General features: G+C 52.9%; 1 protein-coding gene across 8 annotated transcripts in view; it reads left to right on the plus strand.

Moving 5' to 3' along the window:
• ANKS1A (ankyrin repeat and sterile alpha motif domain containing 1A) overlaps nucleotides 1-21,060 on the plus strand; it is a 119,888-nt gene that overhangs the window by 84,489 nt on the left and 14,339 nt on the right. For all 8 annotated transcript variants that reach the window (XM_065698615.1, XM_065698616.1, XM_065698618.1 and 5 more), the window contains 9 exons: nucleotides 13,744-13,842; nucleotides 14,206-14,358; nucleotides 15,068-15,175; nucleotides 17,844-18,008; nucleotides 18,318-18,443; nucleotides 19,160-19,231; nucleotides 19,633-19,719; nucleotides 20,071-20,208; nucleotides 20,643-20,813. In XM_065698615.1, the coding sequence (XP_065554687.1) occupies nucleotides 13,744-13,842; nucleotides 14,206-14,358; nucleotides 15,068-15,175; nucleotides 17,844-18,008; nucleotides 18,318-18,443; nucleotides 19,160-19,231; nucleotides 19,633-19,719; nucleotides 20,071-20,208; nucleotides 20,643-20,813 (1,119 nt within the window). The remainder of the gene's footprint in view (nucleotides 1-13,743; nucleotides 13,843-14,205; nucleotides 14,359-15,067; nucleotides 15,176-17,843; nucleotides 18,009-18,317; nucleotides 18,444-19,159; nucleotides 19,232-19,632; nucleotides 19,720-20,070; nucleotides 20,209-20,642; nucleotides 20,814-21,060) is intronic.

Below are 21,060 nucleotides of genomic sequence, written 5' to 3' on the forward strand. Positions count from 1 at the left end.
TGTGGTGATGGACCTCTCCCAGCACAGAAGTTTAATAGTGAAGGAAATTCACTTTCCAGGTAGGAGCTGGAGGCTCGGAAGCAGGAATTTTTGTTGCCTGCTTATTTGCAGTAAATAGCAACGCTTCGTTGCAGACTGATGCAGAATTTCGTTATTTGTAAGATGACAGCAAAGGTCCCTTGCATGTGTCTCACTGTGGGATTTTATGGTGAACGTGGTAGGAGCTGCTTTTTAACAGTGTTCATGCCTGCCTGGTTTTCTTTCCTACCCAGTGCCAGAGAGCTGTTCGCAGTGTAGGGAACCAGCTTCTGCTGGTCTCAGGAATGGGATGCTCTCCTTGTTCATCCCTCCCAAATTTAAAAGGTCAAGTAATTTAACAAAGATTTCCTGCAAACCCTGGCTGATTTCCCTTTGGCTGCTTATCTCTTTCACTAGGAAGCTGACTCTGGCACCCATGGCAAGACTGGCTTTAAATCCTTTCCTTTAAGTCCTGGCAACTCCAGGCTAATCCAGGCAGCCCAGGATGAAAGTTTAATTATTAGGAACCTTTTCCTCTGTGGTGTTACTTGCCTTCAGCTTCTGATGTTGTGGAAGTAAAACGTTCGGATGCAGTGCGGATGAGGATCAAATGGATAATTTGGTTTTAGCAGTGATTTTGATGTTCTCAGATGAATTATTAAAGTTGTAAACACTGAAGCTGGCTGGTGCAGCGAGCACTCAAAGACCTGGATGCTTTTGCTCATGGCATTCCAGGCTGTCCATTCCTTTTGTTTTTACATAACAGTTTCTTTCCCAAGCGCCACTTCCAGTCACTAACGAAGAATCTGTCAAACTGAGTGTCGTTGTTTTCCTGGAGTTAAAATGGTTTTTGTGAAGGCTTAGTCTCTGTTAGGGCCTCATTATGTGAAGTATTTCAGGGTCCAAAGAATGCCTGGTAATAGTTTGCAAATTGCCAGATGGGCTGTGAGGCTAATTAATGTTAGCTGCAAAAATGTAGTTGGAGTCTTTTGATACAGAAGCACTCTTGTTTTCTGTGTCAGGTTTCACACTGCATAGAGGGCCATGGGATTTTCAGGCTCCTATGGCTTCCAGAGTCCCCAAGGTGTTCGTTTGTGAGCAAACAAGAAGTTTGTCCAGTGGGTAGACAAGAAAAGCATTGCAAGAAGAAACGGATGCGTGGTGATAGTACAGCTGTAAAGCGGGGACAGTGTCCTGGAAGGAAGAGCTCTTTATTACACTTCTGAGGAATACTCAGCCTGCAGCAGGTAATAACTAAAAGTAGGATTAAGAAAAGAGTCTAACAAAGAGCATATCCTGTGACCACAGTGGTAACTGGATGAAATCTGGTGTTGGCTGGCACAGAGGTGTTGAGGGCTGTTGTAGATATTTAAACTGTACTGGCTACTCAGCAGGTAGTACAGAGCTGCGGAGAGAGAAAAAATGGGGCGTTCAGAGCTTGGCTGGTGCTTTTTGGTGCTCTTACAGCCTGTACTTAGCCAGGTCTGCGTTCAGGAATTCCAGATTCCCTGCATGTTTTCAGTTGGCTCTTGTGTTAATTTGTGCCCTGTATTACAAAAGCCTTTTCCCCCCAGACTCATTTCCTTTAGGAAATGAGTCATGAATGTGCAGTATGGTAAAGTGAGGTTGGGAAGTGTTGTAAGAGGGACATGGAGCTGTTGGAGCGAGGCCAGAGGAGGCCATGGAGATGCTGCGAGGGCTGGAGCAGCTCTGCTCTGGAGCCAGGCTGAGAGAGCTGGGCTGGGGCAGCCTGGAGAAGAGAAGGCTCCTGAAGGGGAGACCTGAGAGCAGCTCCAGTGCCTAAAGGGGCTGCAGGAAACCTGGAGAGGGGCTTGGGACAAGGGCCTGTAGGGACAGGCCAAGGGGAATGGCTTGAACCTGCCCGAGGGGAGACTGAGCTGAGCTCTTAGGCAGAAGCTGTTCCCTGTGAGGGTGCTGAGGTGCTGGCACAGGGTGCCCAGAGAAGCTGTGGCTGCCCCATCCCTGGCAGTGCTCAAGGCCAGGTTGGACACAGGGGCTTGGAGCAAGCTGCTCCAGTGGAAGGGGTCCCTGCCCATGGCAGGGGTTGGAGCTGGAGGAGCTTTAAGGTCCCTTCCACCCCAAACCATTCCATGATTCAATGAAATACATTGGGCTTCTTTAACTAGATGTTAATCTGGGAAGGCAGAAACATGCATTGTTTCCAATAATATTAATTCCCTGGTTTTCAGCAACCCAGGGATCAGCTGTGCTCTCTGGACATGCGTCTGGCTGGTGCAGGCTGCATCTCCCGCAGCGCTGAGGAGAAGCATTGAGTGGGGCTGGGGCAATAATCCTGCTCCCTTGTTAGGGTCTGCTCCTGTACTTCGACAGGCAGCATTGAAAGTGCCTTTGGAGACCTGCAGTTTCTATAGGTCTACATGAAGAGGCAGGCTTGGAGATGTTCACTGGAATCGGTTGCCCAGGGAGGTTGTGAGTGCTCCATCCCTGGCAGTGTCCAAGGCCAGGTTGGATGAAGCCTTGGGTGGGATGGTTTAGTGTGAGGTGTCCCTGCCCATGGCAGGGGGGTTGGAACTGGATGATGTTGAGGTCCTTTCCAACCCTAACTATTCTATGATTCTACGATTCTATGTAAGCCACAATGTGAGCCATGAGCATTTTACGGGTTTTCCTATAAAAGGAGAAGGGAGAGGTGTATTTTAGCAGATGGCTGGGGTGGGCTGTGAATGTCAGGCTGAGGCTCCTCTGCTTTTGGGAATTCCAGCTCTGTATAGGGAATGTAGTTGGAGGCCTCGTGCTCCAGCAGGACCCTTTGCGCGCAAGCTTGTGAGACAGCACTTCATTTGTCAGCAAACTATTGCAGTTCAGGTCTGCTTTGATACGAGAGCAATGACCGCACCACAGTGATGTGTGTTTCTGCCAGAGCTGTTTCGCTTTTGGGGGAGTTCAGGACAGAGAAGAGTATTACTTGTCCTACCTGTTTGTTCTGAGCAGTGTTGGGGCTTGTTGGGAATATTCTCACTTTTGGAACTTGCAGGGATCTTTGAGAGCATGTGAATTGGTTATCGGGGGAGAACAAGTTGATACAAACATGGTAAGGAGAATGGAATCACAGGTGAAAATGCATCAATGCAATGACTGACACAGCTATTGGGTGTTTTAGGAACCGGAGCCGGAGTGGGATGCTGTGGACAGGCTGTTTCAGCACTGGCCTCATTGATGTGTTGCTTTCTTCCTGCACTGAAAGCAGAATTTCCTCAGTGTTTCCATGATGTAAAATTCCTGCTAAGTGTGAAGGACAGACCCAAGTGCTGCAGTGCTGGACATGGCACGCAAGAGCGTCTTGGTGGCACTGACCAGTTTCACAGTCCAATACAAGACCAAGATCATTTATGACTAGTGCAGAGTAAATGATTTTGATCAAGTATTGACTTCACTCAGGGGTGGACACTGCTAACACAAGATAGCAGGATTGTTTAAACATCCATTTGATGTGACCTTAAAGCCTATTTGCCAATGGACATGTTTCTGGGAAGGGACTGATGGCCATTTATTCCAGCTTGCGCAATCTTTTGGCTTGGTTGAGGAAAGAAACGGGCTATTCAAGACTCGAGTCTCTCCAGGCACAGAAATGTGGCCCAATTTGCAGGTGTTAGTATTCAGAATAATTGTTACATTCTCTTTAAGTTGATTACAGTAGTTTTGTTGTGTTTCTGGGCAATGCTAGGAAGGAAGGAGGCTTTCTGTTGTTTCCTTGCTGTTGCTCCCCAGCACTGACCCCATGGTCCAAAGGGGCAGCTTCCTTGGCTCATCCTCCCTTGCCACTGAGTGACCTTCAGTGCGAGCATTGCTGGCTTGGGGCAGTCAGACTGTGACACTCAGCTTCTGCTTCTAATATGAGGCTTTAATTCAAAAAGCAGTCTGTTCAGCCAGCTGGGGATTAAAAAGACTAAAGTGGAGATGCTGCTTCAAATTCTCCTTCTCTGCTTCGCAGCCTAGTGGAATTCTTTCATTAGAGGGGAAAGGTTTATTTGTGCAATGGGTAAACAGGACTGAATTGAAGCTGGTAGCTGAGTATTACTGGCATTGACTCTGCTGCCCTTGACTTAGCAATAGTACAGCTTTGCAAGTAGAACTAAATCCTCAGCAGAATTGCTTGCCAAATGTTAACAGGACTAATGAACCAGGAATGCTCCACCACCCAGGAGGAGCCAGCACTGCTGCCTCCCACGTGGAGAGTGCAGCTGGGGGTTTCTGGAGACCCATTGCCTCTTCCTGCACCAAAGGAGGAAGGAGAAGGTCAGATCACACAAACGTAGCAGTGAGCAAGCAGTGCCATTCAGAAAGATGCTCTATACATGGAGCTGAGCCTGACTGGCAATGAGCTGGGGTAGCTCCAAAGTGCCACAGGAATGTGGAGCAAGAGGAGTTCTGCTGCTCCTAGACTTGGTCCTGTCGTGTCTCCTGTGATCACCAGTGCATCTGCAGCAGATGTTCCCTTTGGGGAGACCATGGGAAGCTGGCTTTGCACCGTGAGGTGCACCCTGGTGCCCTGCAGCAAACATGGGAGTGATCCGTGGGAGAGGCCAAGCTGGGCTCTGCTGTGCTGGAGAGGAAGGGGCATTGCTGCTGTAATAAGAAGGAATTGCAGTAATTCATGGTGGAATTAAGAAATGGGGAAGGAAATACCATTACCTGCACCCTCACTACAGTATTTTTGTGATCCCACAGATCCCATAAACGTGTCTGAGATGCTTGCAAAAGCTTTTCCTTTCCCTGGGAGGGCTGAATGGTTGCTGCTACCCCAGACAACTGTTCAGGCTGGCATCTAAGAAGGGCAAACCTCACATGCTCTGGCTGTTGTGCCATTATTCTGTAGCTGAACTTCTTATTCAGTCCAGACATACTTTGATTCACAAATGAGCAGGTAAAAGAGAACCTCAGCCTCTTTTAATGATGCCTTTTATTTTCTTGTTGAAGCCTGGATTCCCATGGAGTGTGTGGAAAGCAGCTAATGCTGATTCAATGAGACAGCATCAGAAAGGGAAATCTGTTCTCCCCATGTAGTGCCGTGGGCTCCTCTGCCTTGCTTTTTTTCTGTTGTTTATAATAATTGGGCAGAAGTGGTATAAAAGCGATGGCATTGGAATAGCAGGGTGCGCACAAATAATTTAGAGTCCTGGCTTTAGTTTGATCAAATGTAATTCAGCACTGTGTTAGGTTAACCTGCAGTGTTTTGTTGTGAAAGAGCCTTTTTCCTCTCTTCTGTGTGTGTGGCCAAGCAAATGGATGATGAAAACATGGAGCTGAGGTGCTGGACTGGGGTTTGAGCAGAGCTGGAGGGCAGCTCAGTGAGCTCTGCCCGGCTGGAGCCCAAGACAACCCTCATGTCCAAGGACAGGATGTGGATGGAGCTGTCACCTCCACCCTGCGAACCCCCATGGTTTGGGTGCTGGCTGACATCTGTGCAAGCTTCATTCTCATCCCGTACCTGTCATGCTGGAGCACAGGGCATCTCCTGGTGGCCTCAGTGAGTTGTAGCTCTGCTTTGCACAATCCACTTCAGAACTACCCAGCGTGGCTTGCAGAGGTGGGGCCTGTGGGCAGCAAGCAGGCTTTCAACATGCTCTGAGCATGCCTGTGCCCCTGAGCTTTGTTCTGTCTTCATATAAAACTGGTCGTTTTATAGTGGTCATCTGGGAAAATTTTAACTGACATATTCCAGTGGAGTTTTGCACTCAGTAATGATCTATGAAGAACAGTGACCTCTCTCAAATCCCACAGACGAGGAGCTGCATCCCCATGCGTGAGCAGCAGGTTGAAGGAGGTGATCCTGCCTCTCTACTCTGCTCTTATGAGCCCCCACTTGCAGCACTGTGTGCAGTTCTCATGTCCTCAGCATAAGAAGGACATGGAGCTGTTGGAGCAAGGGCAGAGGAGGCCACGAGGATGCTCAGGGGCTGCAGCACCTCCCGTATGGAGCCAGGCTGAGAACATTGGGGCTGCTCAGCCTGGAGAAGAGAAGCTGCATGGAGACGTCAGAGCAGTTTCCAGTGTCTGAAGGGGGCTACAAGGATGCTGGAAAGGGGGTCTTCATTGGGGACTGTAGTGATAGGACAAGGGGTGATGGGTTCAAACTGAAACAGGGGAAGTTCAGGTTGGATCTAAGGCAGAAGCTGTTCCCTGTGAGGGTGCTGAGGCGCTGGCACAGGGTGCCCAGAGAAGCTGTGGCTGCCCCATCCCTGGCAGTGCTCAAGGCCAGGTTGGACACAGGGGCTTGGAGCAAGCTGCTCCAGTGGAAGGCGTCCCTGCCTGTGGCAGGGGTTGGAGCTGGGTGAACTTTAAGGTCCTTTCCAGCCCAAACCAGTCTGGGGTTCTATGAAATGAAGAGAAAACTTGGTCTGATTACAGCTGTTGCAGAATATTTTAGTACAGACCAAGGTGAGCCCCTGTGTAGATTGTGCCCTGCATGGACACCACATAAGGGTGGAATTGGCCCCTTGTGTGAGGGCTTCTGCTTGGCTTCTGAGTGGGAATTGATTCATACAATGAAGAGAATTGTTGTGATAGTTCTCCAGTGGGTTTCAGATGCTGCTTGGGTGGTTCATGAGGACTGTGCTTTGTTCACCGTGGTGATGGGGATTGGGATTTCCCTGAAAGGGAACAGGGAGAGCAGAGACATGCAATGATCCAGGGTTTGAGGGAGCATTCCGGCTGCTCTGCTGGGGGAAGGCAGCAGAGCTGCGCTGGAGCTCCCCAGCTGCTGGAAATGGACTGCACGGGGAGCAGCCAGTTTGGAGTGGATTTGGAGGAGCAAATGTGGGTGGACCAGATCTGGATACTCACATTTGATTCCTTCGTAGCTGCGGGCCCAATAAACATTCAAAAAGCCATTAAAGCAGCCGTTAATTTCTTCCTCTCAATAAAATAGCGTGAACTTGACAAGCATGACCGATGCCCTCCGCTGCCATTGTCTCGCTGCCAGGCTGCATGGGGGAGAAAATGGACCAGAAAGGAAGAGGCTTTTTGCTAATCTGGGATTTATTGTAGGGTTTTGTCTATGAACCTTTTCCACAACCAGTGGGACTTCGTTGTTGTGCCTTTAGCTAAACAAATCCTGCTTTTCCCCTTGTTCCCACTGAACTATGGATGGCATTGATGGACAACACAAAACCCCATGGGTCATGAGGCCAATTGCAAGTATGTATTTGTGTGACCCCTGGGGTGCGCAGGAGCCAGCTTTGGGGTCAAGAGCCTACTCTGAGATAAATAAGCCACTGGTGCAGGTTTGTTGGCGGGGTGAGCAGCCAGGGATGGCTCATGGAGCTGTGGGTGCTCAGCACTGTGTAATCAAGGCTCTGGTTTGGGAGGTTTCAGCTTTTGGTGATCTCTAAAAGCTCTGAGCTGTCAGTGGGGGTCTCAAGTGAAAAGCCCACAAGTCCAAATCACACAGACAGAGCACAAACTTGTTTCTAGGTTAAGCTTATAAGTTAGTCCATTAGCATTAGCTGTTCTTGTCCTGTGGAGCAGAACACATTAGCAGGGCTTTACTCCAAGCACAGTTCCATCCAGCCCTGTGTGCAGTCAGCAGGTTGAGGCTGGTGGGTGCCTCCCTGTGTCCTGCTCTGATGGGTTTGGGCATAGAGAGGGGCTGGATGATGCCAAATGTGCAACCTCCAAACCCTGCAGGGATGGAGATTCTTTGTCATTAACTACTGATAGATCTGGGGACTGGGAGCTTGTTGCTGGCTGCGGTGGCTTGTTCCGCTCCCGGGAAACCTTTGCTGTAGCTCATCTGTCTGAGTTTTCCTGCCTTCCCTTACCCTTGGGGTGCTGCCTGGGCTGCAGGGCTGTGAAGTGCAGTGTTTTTTTTACAAGTCTGGCAGCAGGAGCAGGCAGAGCCGTACAGGACTCTCCAAATCCCCTTGCTGGGCACGCCATTGAGCTGCTGTCTTTCGGATGGCAACCCCTGAGCTGCCTGCTTGCATTGAGGTCCTGAAGGCTGCAGCTGGCTGCTCCCAAGATGACCAGCATGGGGCTTCTTGATCCTTTTTTATTCTGCCTGAAAAGGGGAAATTGAAGTGGTGTTGAGGCTAAGGAAGGTGCAGTCTCTGTTTGCAGACTTGTTGTGTACTGTCTCTGTAGGCTGGGCCTGTGGTAAGCTGGATGCACCTCCCATCTCCCACATCCAGGCATTTGGTTGCCAGAAGTAAAGCAATAGCAGTGGCAGCAAAATCCTTGACAAGATGCAAATTGTCTTGAATGTACTGAAGGGAAAAAGAGCTTTGTATGCATTAATGTAAGAAAAGCTGGAGGCTTTGGCTCGTGGAGCGGAAGGCACTCTGCTATAGATGTTTTCAGAAGCCTTTGTAGTCTGGAAGAGCTGTGTTTGGGTTTTGCATCTGTTGTTTTTAATAGCAAACACATTCTGGTCCCCGACTTCCCTGCAGTCCATTGCTTGTCTTTAATACAGGGTTTAGTAACAGGCAGCACTTGTGTTAGCCTGAGCTTAGTGCAGCAGTCGGGGTTCATTGGGCTGCATTGCTGGCTGGACAAGACCACGCGTCCTGTATGACACTTTCTTTGCCTGGGGCCCTTCCTTGGCTGGAAGGAGAGGATGGCCTGGAGCCAGGCTCTGTGCCAGAACCAGCATCTGAAAATTGGGTAGTTAAGTGCCTGCAGAGCGCCCTGCTGGTGGAGGGATGCTGGCAGGTTGCAGCAGCTCTGCTTTTGGCACGCTTGCCTTCGGGGTCACCTAACTAGCAGGAGGGGACGCTGCCTTCCCACAGTGTACCCTCTGACTGTGCTGTTTGTGCCTTTAATGAGAAACCTGGAGCCTTCCAGGCTGGTTAATTACAGAGCAAGATGTGAAGCATGACTAAAGCGACCCTGTCTCTAAAAGCCTGTTTCTGCAGGCGGGTTGGCTGCGCCAGCATCCTCTGGGGCAGGCAGCCATGGACACGGGCCACTGGCCAAGCACTGCCCTGCTTCAGGGCAATGTAGAGGGCACAGGTGGGGTTCAGAGATGCCCCTCGTGGTCGTGTGTATTTGGGCCTTTCCACAGAGGGAGCTGTGTTCAGCTCTGAGGAAGAATGGGGACTAAAGCCCCTCCAGGCTGTCCAGCAGCCAGTCTCTGCCGGCCTGGAGAGCAGGAGAGGCGGATTCACCATCCCTGGTTTCAGATGGCTGCAGCTGGGCTGATGGTTCAGGCTCTTTGGGTTGCCAGTGGGAGTAGAAGAGGGCTCCTCTGGGTGTGCATTTACCTTTGTGTAGATGAAGCTGCCCCAGGGCAGGTTTAGATGGAGCTGAGGAACAATTCCTGCCCCAGAGGGTGCTCAGGCATTGGAACAGGCTGCCCAGGGCAGGGCTGCAGGCACCGGCCCTGCAAGGGTTCACACAGCGTGGAGACGAGGCCTCAGTGCCATGGGTTAGGGGTGGCCTTGGCAGTGCTGGGAACGGTTGGACCGGATGGGATTAAAGGGCTTTTCCGAGCTGGTTGATTCCCTGACTCTGTGACGGGGAGGTGCTGGGGGGAAGGGGGGGTTCCGATGTTCCCCACTCCCCTGGCATGGAGGGAATCCAGAGCTTTGGCCTGGTGCAGCCCTGAGCTGCGCTCACCCTGCTCAGCCCCATAGCAGTGAGGGGCACGAGGTAAAATGCAGTTGTCGCAGTGAATAAAGTCTGGGACGCGTCTTCGGGAAGTCTCTGTGATCCTGACTGGCATTTCGGAGGCTGCGGCAGGAGCACGGAGCTTTCCTCTCCCCCGCCTCGGGCCTTTGCTGCTCCCATCCTCAGAGGACCTGGAGCGGGGCCAGGACCGCTCGAACCCCTCCACAGGCGCTTGGAGCTGGCAGCTTCTGACCTGGTTTGGCAGCGGCCTCTGGCAGTGCCGAAGGGGACCGGTTTGGCTGAAGTTCTGCAGCCGTGTCAAGGCCACCTCGCTCGGAGCAGCCCTTTGTAACCAGAGGCTCCATTTCATCTGGGCGGTGATCGCCTCCTTCGCTTTTCCTCCGTGAGCTGCTGGACGTGCCTGTGGTTCTCCCATCCATGGCACAGCCGAGAAACGGCTCTGGCCTGGATCAGGGGCAGACCTAAGACCCCTCAGGAGCCCAGTGCGAGCTGGTGATGAAGAGGTCAGGAAGGACGGGGCTGAAAGCAAGTGAGATCCCAGAGTCCTTAGGGTTGGAAGGGCCCTCTGGGGATCATCCAGTGCAACCCCTGCCAAGGCAAAGCCACCCAGAGCAGGGCTCACAGGAACGTGTCCACGGTGGGTTTGAACGTCTCCAGGGAGGGAGACTCCACACCCCCCCTGCAGCCTGTCCCAGTGCTCTGCCTCCCTCAGGGGGGAGAAGTTCTTCCTCCTGTTGAGGTAAAACCTCTTGTGCTTTAGTTCATGGGCAGGAGAGGCAGGGAAGGACCCCAGCTGGGTCCCCATGGCTGAGACCCCCCGCCTTGCTAAGGGGGCTTTTTGTGCCAAGCCGTTGCTGGTTGAGCAGAGGTGGCTCTGCAGGAGCAGAGAGCAGGGCACTGCCTAAACCTGAGGCCATCGCTGCGCCAGAGGAGCGCGGCTCAGAGGCAAGAGGCAGCGGAGGCCCAGGCAGAGCATCTCTGCCCCTTGGCTTTTGTCTGTGAAATGCAGACAGGTTCAAAGTCTGGTTTAAACAGCTCATCTGTGGGGTTGGCAAAGGTTAAAAGATCTCCAGTGTGTTTGTGTTTATCTGGTTTAGTGGCAGATTATTTTCTTTTTCATAGGAGATAAACCTGGATGGGTTTAAAGGCCGTTTCTCTAAGCGGAGGCTCATGCTCTGTAGGCTGTAATGATTTATTCGGAACTATGATCTGTCTATCCTTGTTAAGTACCCTGAGAATACGACTGGCACTGAGGGAATTTAATGTGACACATAAAAGTAAGGAGTGTTGAAGAAAGCTGAAGGCTTTACAGTATTTACCCAGCTTGGATCCTCGCTCCATAGCAAGCCATTTTCCTTGAATTTGAGTTGCCAGAAGTGGGAGAACACCTATTGCCTTGGGCCTGGCACTGTGTCAGCGTAAACCAGGCTTCCTGGAGAGTGCCAGCTTGGAACGTGGCTGTGCTGAAGTGGATTAGCACCAGAAAGGCTCAACGTTGGAAAATGAGCGTGATTAAAATTAAATAGGATCAGCAAGCTTGTTTAATTTTTATACAGGACAATTACACATCACCACTGTCACAGCTCATTTGCCTGCCACCCGTCCCTGCTGTACGGGCTGGGGCGTGAAGGGTTTGCTGTGAGCTGTGCCCTTGCTCACATCCTCCTCGAGCTCCTGCGCCTGCTGCCACCATCCCCTAACAGAGGCCTTAAGCACCAGAGCACCCAGATGGGGCAGGCGGGGGGAGCAGGGTGGGCTGAGGTGTTGGGAACGGCAGGTTTCAGGCACCCAAGGTGTGACACCAACCTGCTGCAGGGACTTCAGTAGCTCAGTCCCTTCCTGTGCTTCCCTTTGCCAGGCAGGGCAGTAATGCTTTGCTCACCAGGCTTACAGGAGAAGTCACATCAGTTGTTCTAGCCCCCTCCTGACCATTTGAAAGAGCCCTTTAAAAGCTCTCTCCCTTCAGGAGATGAATTCCTTGCACGTATTCTGCCTCCCAGGGACCTTCATGCAGAAACACTTCTGCAAGGTAAGGTGCGTGCAGGGAGTTAAGCTGCCTTTAATCCTTTCCCTCTTCCCCTGAGCTGAGCACACAATCTCCTGCTGTTACAGGAACCCACATTTAAATGTCGCTCTGTAGCTTACAATCTGTGAGCAAGAAAGGGGAGGGATGTTTTAATTTGCTGTGGTGGGATGCTGCTGCCAGCAAGTTGGAGTGATCACTGTTTCTGACAGCAGCAGCCTCCTTATGTTGCATTGCTCTCAATGCAGTGGAGCCTGGTGCTGCTCTTGCACCAAACGGGCACCCTCAGAGCCTAAACCAACAAAATGCCCTTTAAAATTAGGTTTTAATGTATTTGTAATTTGCCAGGTGCATAGAACAGCTCGTGTGACATGGTTACATCCTTGCAGAGGGCTCTGTGGGCAGCACTGCCCCTGGGCTGAGAGCCAGGGGGTTCACATGGCCTTGCCTGCAGGATGTGGGGTGCAAGACAGGCAGCGTGGCCCCGTGCCCCTGCAGGGGGTTGCACTGGATGATCTCCAGGGGTCCCTTCCAACCTGAACGATTGTGGGGTTCCGTGAGCCAGGCACTGCTTGGCTGCAGGCCTGGCTCTGTGAAATGCACCCAGTGACTCTCTTCAAGCCATCCCCAAAGAACTGCCCCGGGTGCTTGTCCGGGGGCATCTGAGAGGGAAGGGGCAGAGGGAAGGGCTGTTCCTCCTCCTCTGCCACTTCCTGGTGGGTCCCACTGCTTTCAGGTTTGGCTGTGGTATTTCAAGCAGGCAGTGTGTGTGGTATGTAGTGTGTTTAATGCAGGTAGTGTGTGTGTTTAAAGCAGGTAGTGTGTGGTATGTAGTGTGTGTATTTAATGCAGGTAGTGTGGGGTATGTAGTGTGTGTATTTAATGCAGGTAGTGCGTGGTATGTAGTGTGTGTATTTAATGCAGGTAGTGTGGGGTATGTAGTGTGTGTATTTAATGCAGGTAGTGTGGGGTATGTAGTGTGTGTATTTAATGCAGGTAGTGTGGGGTATGTAGTGTGTGTATTTAATGCAGGTAGTGTGGGGTATGTAGTGTGTGTATTTAAAGCAGATAGTACATAGCTGAAATACTACAGAAAACACTGAAAGGGCGGAACACAGAACATTTGCTGCCCTTTACAGAGGACCCTTGGCAATCTTCCCCTCTCCTTTCCCTCCTGAAGCCGCGGCCGGTCTGTTCCGCAGCCTGCATCCCCCTGCAGCAGCAGATTGCCCCATGGCCAGTTTTAATTAGGTTTCTCTTATAAAACCAGAATGTGGAACAGCGAAGCTCTGTCAGCTCAGACCTTCAGCTGGGGCTCTCCTGAGAGCAGAGGGAGGCAGGGCTGGGGAGAGGGCTCTGGGCTCAAGCTGAAACCTCTGTCAAGCAGCTCTTGCAGCTATGGGGAGACATGCCCGCGCTTCCCACTGAGCTCTCCCCAGGTACGAGGGGTGGGGAAGCAGGTTGTGATGGAAGATCTTAAGGGAGGTAAATCAATGTGCTCTGCATGCATCTGCTGCTGCTGTGCAGGAGAAAAGGGGGCAAAAAATGGGCTTAAACAGAGCAGTGTGCGGTGACTCGCTGCCAGAGTGGGGCTAGCTGCTCCCTGCCCAGGGAATGGAGGATAAATCCGACCTTTGCCAGGCTGCTGGATCTCATGGAAGAAAATCAGGTTTCTCTGTGGCTGTGGACAGAGCCTGGGCAGAGCCAAGTGCCCTTCTCAGGCACCAGGCGTGGAGGGAAGCTGGGGTTTACTTGGGGCTTGCTATGCAGCGATTAAAGCATCAAACAGGGAGGTGGCTGTGAGCGATGGCTGAAATCTGATGGCTGGAGGAGGATGCGCTGAGCAGGCTGCAGGAGGGAGGGAGGGGATGGCAGTGCTCTGCCCCATGGATGCTGTCTGCGCTGCTGCCCCTCTCATGTCAGCCCTCAGTTCATGGGGCAGAGCTGCCATCCTTGGGACCCTCCTCCTCCTGCTCTGGGGCCATAGTGGTAGGTGAGGTCAGGAGGCTGCTGTGACGCACGACCTCTGCTCCCACACCTGATGTGGCTCCTGTTGTCCTCCCTTCCCATGTCACTCCTTCCTGTCCTTGCAGGGCTGCAATGTCATGGAAGACCAGGACCTTCGGGACATTGGGATCGGTGACCCACAGCACCGTCGGAAGCTGCTCCAGGCTGCTCGCTCCCTCCCGAAGGTCAGTGCTGGCACCATCACATAAAGCAGGGAGGGGGCATTGCCCAGTGGGGTGGAAGCAGAGGAAACAAAAGCCAGTCCCTGTAACTCCAAGGATGACAGGAGTTGTGGGAAGGGTTTTGGGAATAACAATGAGGAGGAAGAGTATATTCATCTGCCAAGCTATGTGGATGGGATGACTGCTGGGGAGAGGGTGGCTGTCCCTTCTGCCAATCTTGATCCCAAGTGCATTCCCTATTCATAGGGTGACTGTTTTACTTTAAAGCTTCTAGTGAGGATGATGATGGCCTTTAAACTGATTTTAATTGGTGCTGTATGGCTTGGAATCCCTGGGGCTTTTAACCCCTGTCTTCTGATTTTACAGTTGAAACCCCTGGGCTGTGATGGGAACAGCCAGCCTTCGGTTCCTGCATGGCTCGACTCCCTGGGGCTGCAGGATTACATCCAGTCCTTCCTCTCGAGTGGCTACAGCTCTATTGACACTGTGAAAAACCTCTGGGAGCTTGAAATAGTAAACGTGAGTGTTACCCTTCTGCCATGCAGTGAGGTCCTACCCATGTTCTCTCTGGAGCTCTGACTTGCAGTGAGTCACAGAATCCCAGAATCATTAAGGTTGGAAGGGACCTCTGGAGATTATCTGGTCCAGCTCCCTGCTCTTCTTCAGACTAACCAGGCCCAGCTCCCACAATCTCTCATGAACGAGATGCTCCAAACCCCTGATCATCCTGGTGCCCTCCACTGGACCCTCTCTGGTAGCTCCTTGTCTGTCTTGTACTGAGGAGCCCAGAACTGGACACAGTGCTCCAGATGTGGCCTCACCAGGGTCAAGCAGAGGCAGAGGATCCCCTTCCTCAACCTGCTGCCACACTCCTGATGCACCTCAGGATACTCTTGTCCCTCCTGGCTCAAGGGCACGCTGCAGCTCATGGTCAACTTGTCATCCACCAACACACCCAGGTCCTCCTCAGCTGAGCTGCTCTTTAGTAGGTCAGCCCCAGCCTGTGCTGGTACTTGGAGTCCTTCCTCCCCAGGCACAGAACCCTGCACTGGCCCTGGTTGAACCTCATTAGGTTTCTCTTCACCCAATTCTCCAGCCTATTGAGGTCCCTCTGAATGGCAGCGCAGCCTTCAGACGTGTTGAACAGGAACAGCACAGCTCCAGGAGGGGAAGTTTTGCTTTGTACTCAGAGCAGGAAAACCCTCAGTGACCGTGGCTGTCCCTGCAGGTGCTGAAGGTGAACCTGCTGGGCCATCGGAAGCGGATCATCGCCTCCCTGGCAGACAGACCATACGAGGAGCCACCAGCAAAGCCACCGCGCTTCTCGCAGCTGAGAGTGAGTCAGTGTTTGTGTCCCTGCCCAGGTCTGTGCAGAACGTGCTCAGCACCGGCTGGGTGCTTCCTCTGCCCTTCACTTCCATACCTTTCCTTCACAGAGCTAAACCTGAGTCTGTCAGGAATGATTGTTCCCTCTCTAATCAGCAGCTCTCACCCCTGGGGGACTCAGTGATGTGTTGAGGATGTTTACTGAGAGCTCAGGTCCTGGCTGGGTACCGAGGCTCAGAGCTCAGCCATGTTCAGCTTTCCTCTGCTGCTTTCATGCACAGGAAATTCTGCTTAGCAAAATCAATAAAAAGGGGGGGGGGGGGGAACCCACTACAATGTCAATATTGAAGTTAAAACCCTTTGAAGGTAAGGATTGAGAGTAATAAGCATAGAGAGTGATCTTTGAAAACTACACTGCTTTGGAAAAGAAGGAAAGGATAAAATCTAAAGAGCTTGTTTCTCATTAAAAGTAATCAGTCTGACCTGGCAGCTTGGGTTCCTCCTGGTTCTCAGATACTGGGTGGTTTGGAAGGAAGTTCTTGAAGCATTGAGGCAACTGCACATCTGGCTGTGCAGAGGAGGGGGCGTTTGCTGTTAACAGTTCCCATGGATGCACCTTGGCTGCTGCTGCCCAGAACTCCCACTCCATGGGCAAGCAGGACTTGGGGAATAACAGCCTGGCTGGCTCTGGCTTGGCCGGAGCACCTGGAGCACTTGGGCAGAGCTAAAACAGATAACAGCTTTGATTTTGTCCTGTCCGGTTCCTGCCCACAACAGCAAATGTCGCTGTTTGTTTGTTCAGTTGTGCTCTGGCGGAAGTGGTGGAGGAGTTTACCCACACTTGGCTGTATTCTGTGTGGGTCACACTCCATCTTCCCTGTGTAAAACAAAGCTCAAGTGTGTGAACACAGCAGTGCTGGAAGAAATCGTGATGGGAGCAGTTGTATCTGTTCAGCTTTTCACCTTCATCAGCTCCAGCAACCCAGGCAGCAAATCCCCACACAGACGTGACCCTGCTATTGAAATCATAGAATCAGAGTGGTTTGGGTTGGAAGGGACCTTAAGCTCATCCAGTCCCAGCCCCCTGCCATGGGCAGGGACACCTTCCACTAGAGCATGTCACCCAAGGCCCTGTCCAACCTGGCTTTCAGAAATGAGAGGTGGGAGGTGATGTTCAGCCCTTGCAGGTCAGGTTATGGCTGCCTCCCCATGGGAAACATTAGGCAGCTCCTTCGGTCAGGTGTCTCTATGCAAGGTGGGTGCCTGCACTGAACAAAGAACTGAACAGAGCTGGCTTTCTTCCCCTTTTTTCCTGGCCAGATGTAAGGCAGCCTTCCCACAGGGAGGAATGTGGCATGGCTCAGCTGGGATGGGATACAGCTGGGACCTGTTCTCATTGTGCTGGCTGGGAGTCTGAGATCTCTCTCCCTGGGCTGGTTGGGCTTCTCTCAAGCTCTTGCTGCACTCGATGTGATTTGTGGATGATGGTTTTTTTGCTGCAGGAGTGGCAGCCTTTGGATGTCAGGCCCTTGGTTATGGGGGTTGGCTGCCTCATTCACTGTTCTTCCTGGAAAATGGCATTTGAGAGGGGAGTTTGGCAAACCCCACTGAGTTTGCCATTCACCTGCGGCCTCAGGAGCAGGGCACTGTGCCATGGAGTGGGGAGCACAGCATCCTGCTTCCTCCCAGTGCTTGCAAATTAGCTTCCTGGAGCAGGAATTGGAGGTTCCCCATCCCAAACATCTGGTCCTTGCCCTGCTGCACAGCTCTTCCCTCTTGCTTTGGATTCCCAGAGCTTTTCAATGAGCTGAGGTGAGCTGAGCTGCTGTGCCCTGCCTTTTGACACGGGATTTTATAGGAACTGAGGTTCTGGTGTAAAAAAGAGGGGATTTACCCTGATACCGCACTGGGAACGGGCGCTCAGGAGCCACGTGCAAGCCCTGCACCTTCACCCCGCTGCCCTGTTCCAACTACAGAACCGCTGCTGGGCAGCAGGCAGCTGAGGATCCTCTCCTGCAGGCACAGGGGGGCGTTGTCTGGGGGGGAGAGGGGTGCAGCCTCCACTGATTGCTATGCGCTGCAAGGAGGCTGTGGGAGAGAATGGGCCATTTACAGCATTTCCTGGTGCTCCAGCTGGTGGGATCCGGAGCCTGGCTCTGGCGCGGGGAGCGGAAGGACGTCAATGGCAAATTAAGCCGGTCTGTTGAATAGGATTAATGTGTGTTGCAGCTGTGAGCTTCCCACTTTGTCTGCTGGGCTGGTTGGCACGTCCAGGCGGCGGATCTTGCCTGCAGTAAGAGCCAGGCTGTCGGGCATCTGGGTTGGGCTCTTGCAGGGCTCCCAGGGCTTTTCTCCTGGGGTGGCTCAGCAGCAGCAGCAGCTTCAAGTGCCTTGCTTAGTGCTTTAGTGGAGCCTGCCCCTCTGTAACCACCCTGTTCAAGGCTCAGTGTCTCTCCTGGGATGTGCTCGCAGAAGTGGCTGCAGAGCCATCCTGGAGCAAATCCAGGGCTATCATGTGGCAAATAAACGGTGGGATGGGAGGACAGGGAGGCAGGAGCCTGCAGAGCAGGAAGTGACCCCCTTAACGCTGCTCACTGCGCCCTGGCACTGTTGAGGGGATGAGGAGAGTCTCAGTTGCGCACGGGCTGACTGGGGTTTGTGGTGTCCGCCTGTTTCAGTGCCAGGACCTGATGTCCCAGACTTCGTCCCCCCTGAGCCAGAACGACTCCTGCACGGGCAGATCTGCTGATCTGCTGCTGCCCTCCGGGGACACGGGCAAGAGGCAGCACGACCGAGGCACCGAGGCTGCTCCCTACTCCAGAGCTGAGCGCTACAAAGCACAGGTCAGTGGGTGCTTCTGTGTGTCCTCGGGGCCCCTCTGTGCAGCTCAGTGCAGGATCACCCCTCTCTGGAGCCAGTGAGGAGTCAGGATGATACACAGGGGTGAGGGAGGGGGTCAGGCACAGAGTCCATCAGGCACCAGAGCCAGCACTGTCACTGGCAGCATCCTGCCTCCTCCCAGCCCTTCGGGAGTGGGACTTGGCCATGGCCATTTTGAACCTCAGTTGCATCCAGCCCAAGAACGCTCCCAAGATGTGTTTCAACCTAAGCTGGACCTGTTGTGGCTTCACATCATGTTTCTTGCCCTGCAGGAGGACCGTCGGGAGGCAAAGCTGACCCTGCGCCCCCCCAGTCTGGCTGCCCCCTACGCCCCAGTCCAGAACTGGCAGCACCAGCCAGAGAAGCTCATCTTCGAGTCCTGCGGGTATGAGGCCAATGTAAGTGTCTTTTGACTCATGGGGTGTTGAGGATGAGGAAGCTCCAGGGTCAGGTCATTGTGCTTCCTCCCCTCCCTGAGTGACCTGTCCCCATCCATCATCTTGTGAGACCCCACTTGCAGCCCTGTGTGCCGTTCTGGTGTCCCCAGCATAAGAAGGACATGGAGCTGTTGGAGCAAGGCCAGAGGAGGCCACGAGGATGCTCAGGGGCTGGAGCAGCTCCTGTATGGAGCCAGGCTGAGAACATTGGGGATGCTTAGCCTGGAGAAGAGAAGCTGCGTGGAGACCTCAGAGCAGCTTCCAGGGTCTGAAGGGGGCTACAAGGATGCTGGAGAGGGGCTCTTCATCAGGGACTGTAGTGACAGGACAAGGGGTGATGGGTTCAAACGGGAACAGGGGAAGTTCAGGTTGGATCTAAGGCAGAAGCTACTCCCTGTGAGGGTGCTGAGGCGCTGGCCCAGGGTGCCCAGAGAAGCTGTGGCTGCCCCATCCCTGGCAGTGCTCAAGGCCAGGTTGGACACAGGGGCTTGGAGCAAGCTGCTCCAGTGGAAGGGGTCCCTGCCTGTGGCAGGGGTTGGAGCTGGAGGAGCTTCAACCCAAACCAGGCTGGGATTCTATGATCCATGGCTGCTGGCTGCTCGTGGGCCATGACATTCCCTTGGCTGTTGCAGGGTTTCCTGCCTGAAGCCTTTAACATCTCTCTCTCTTCCAAACAGTACCTGGGCTCCATGTTGATCAAAGACCTCCGAGGGACAGAGTCTACGCAGGACGCCTGTGCCAAGATGAGGGTATGGAAGCCATGGGTACCGGGGGGCTTTGCTCACAGCTTGTGGTGGGTGATGTGGAGATCTCAGGGAGTTGTGGCTCCCCCGATGGGGAGCTCTCAGTGAAGTTGTGGCTCCCCAAACCCTGCAGAGCAGGGGCCCAGAGCACCTATAACAGGCTATGCTGTTGTTGCTGCTGAACTCCCCCCAGCACTTCCCCATAGCTGGAAGGCCTGTGCAGTGGGAGAATTGGTGTTTTCCCTGGGAAAAGGGGTGCTGGGTGCATTTCAGGCTTTCCTCCTCCTGGTCCAGGACCCCCAAAGCCTACCTTTGTGGGGCCTGGGGTTTATGGGATGGACTGGGGCCCTGGCAAAGGAAGGAGAATTTATTCACTACTGATCACTTCAATGTTCTTGTTTCTGAAGAAATCCACAGAGCATATGAAGAAGATCCCGACCATTATACTGTCCATCACGTACAAAGGGGTGAAATTCATTGATGCCTCAAACAAGGTGAGCTTCAGGTGCCTTGAAGCTGGTGTCTGGAAGGACAAGACCTGCAGCCCCGGGGGATGCAGGTCACATTTCTCGGCTCAAGGAGCTGCCTGGGCTATGGGAGAGCACCAAGGTGGTGGTGTTACCTGAACACCAAAGGCTTGGCAGACTGGCTGTTTGTGGACCGTGTTTCCATTCATTCCTGCCATGGGAGGGAGCTAGAACTGATCTGGCTGGGAGACTCCCCCTCTGCCAGTACCTGCTTTGCTCCCTGCCCCTAGTACACACGTGCCACAGCCACCGGGTGGTTTGCTGGGTATATTTGCCATCCCCAGAAGGGTGAGAGGTGCTTATGGTTGACCCTGACAGAATGTCATTGCTGAGCACGAGATCCGGAACATCTCCTGCGCTGCTCAGGACCCTGAGGATCTCTGCACTTTCGCCTACATCACCAAGGACCTGCAGACCAGCCACCACTACTGCCACGTCTTCAGCACCGTGGATGTGGTGAGTGGGTTACTGCATCTCCCAGCGTGCTGCAGTCCTTTGCAGCCCCCTTGTTTCAGCACTCAGCTTTGTTGGCGAGTCACAGACCAGGATCTGGGGTTCTTTGACCTAAAATAAGCCTTTCAAAGTCCTGGCTCAAAATGCTTTTACTTTGGAGCTCCATTGACAAATAGAACATTTGTGTGGGTTCATACTGCAGTCTCCAGTATAAAGAGAGTTTTCCCCTCCTGGGGAATATACAAAGCCCTAATACACTCTCAGCTATGCTGGGTGTAGCAGGCTGATTTAACAGCCTTTTCATTCACTGAATGAGGGGGAGCAGAACTTGCTTTTATTCTCGGGCAGAATCAGCTGTACCAGATGATTTGGCTTTTTTCCCTTTACAATGCAAACTGCTGCTAAACTGCTCTGTGTTTTGTGTGTTCTCTCCAAAGAACCTGACGTACGAGATCATCCTCACGTTGGGGCAGGCGTTCGAGGTGGCTTATCAGCTGGCCCTCCAAGCCCAGAGAGCAAAGCCCCTGGGTGCTGGGGCAGGAGAAGCCATTGAAACAAAATCTTCCAAACCGGTGCCTAAACCACGAGCTGGCATGAGGAAATCTGCAGTGAGTGCCCGCGGGCTGGGGGGACCTGGGATTTCCCTTGGGCTTAAACACATACTTAAACCTTCCCCTTGGTGGTGAGGGGAGCCCAGGCACAGACAAGGTGCCTGTAGCTGCAGACAGGGTGCCTTTAGGTGCAGATAGGACACCCATAGCTGTAGGCACCACTGATGTTGCAGTGTCTGTGGCTCTGGTAGCAGTCCTGCTGCAGTGTTAGGGCTTCCCCTGGTAGGATGAGGGCAAGCCAAGG

This window comes from Lathamus discolor, chromosome 19 (assembly GCF_037157495.1).
Source record: "Lathamus discolor isolate bLatDis1 chromosome 19, bLatDis1.hap1, whole genome shotgun sequence".
NCBI classification, from domain to species: domain Eukaryota; kingdom Metazoa; phylum Chordata; class Aves; order Psittaciformes; family Psittacidae; genus Lathamus; species Lathamus discolor.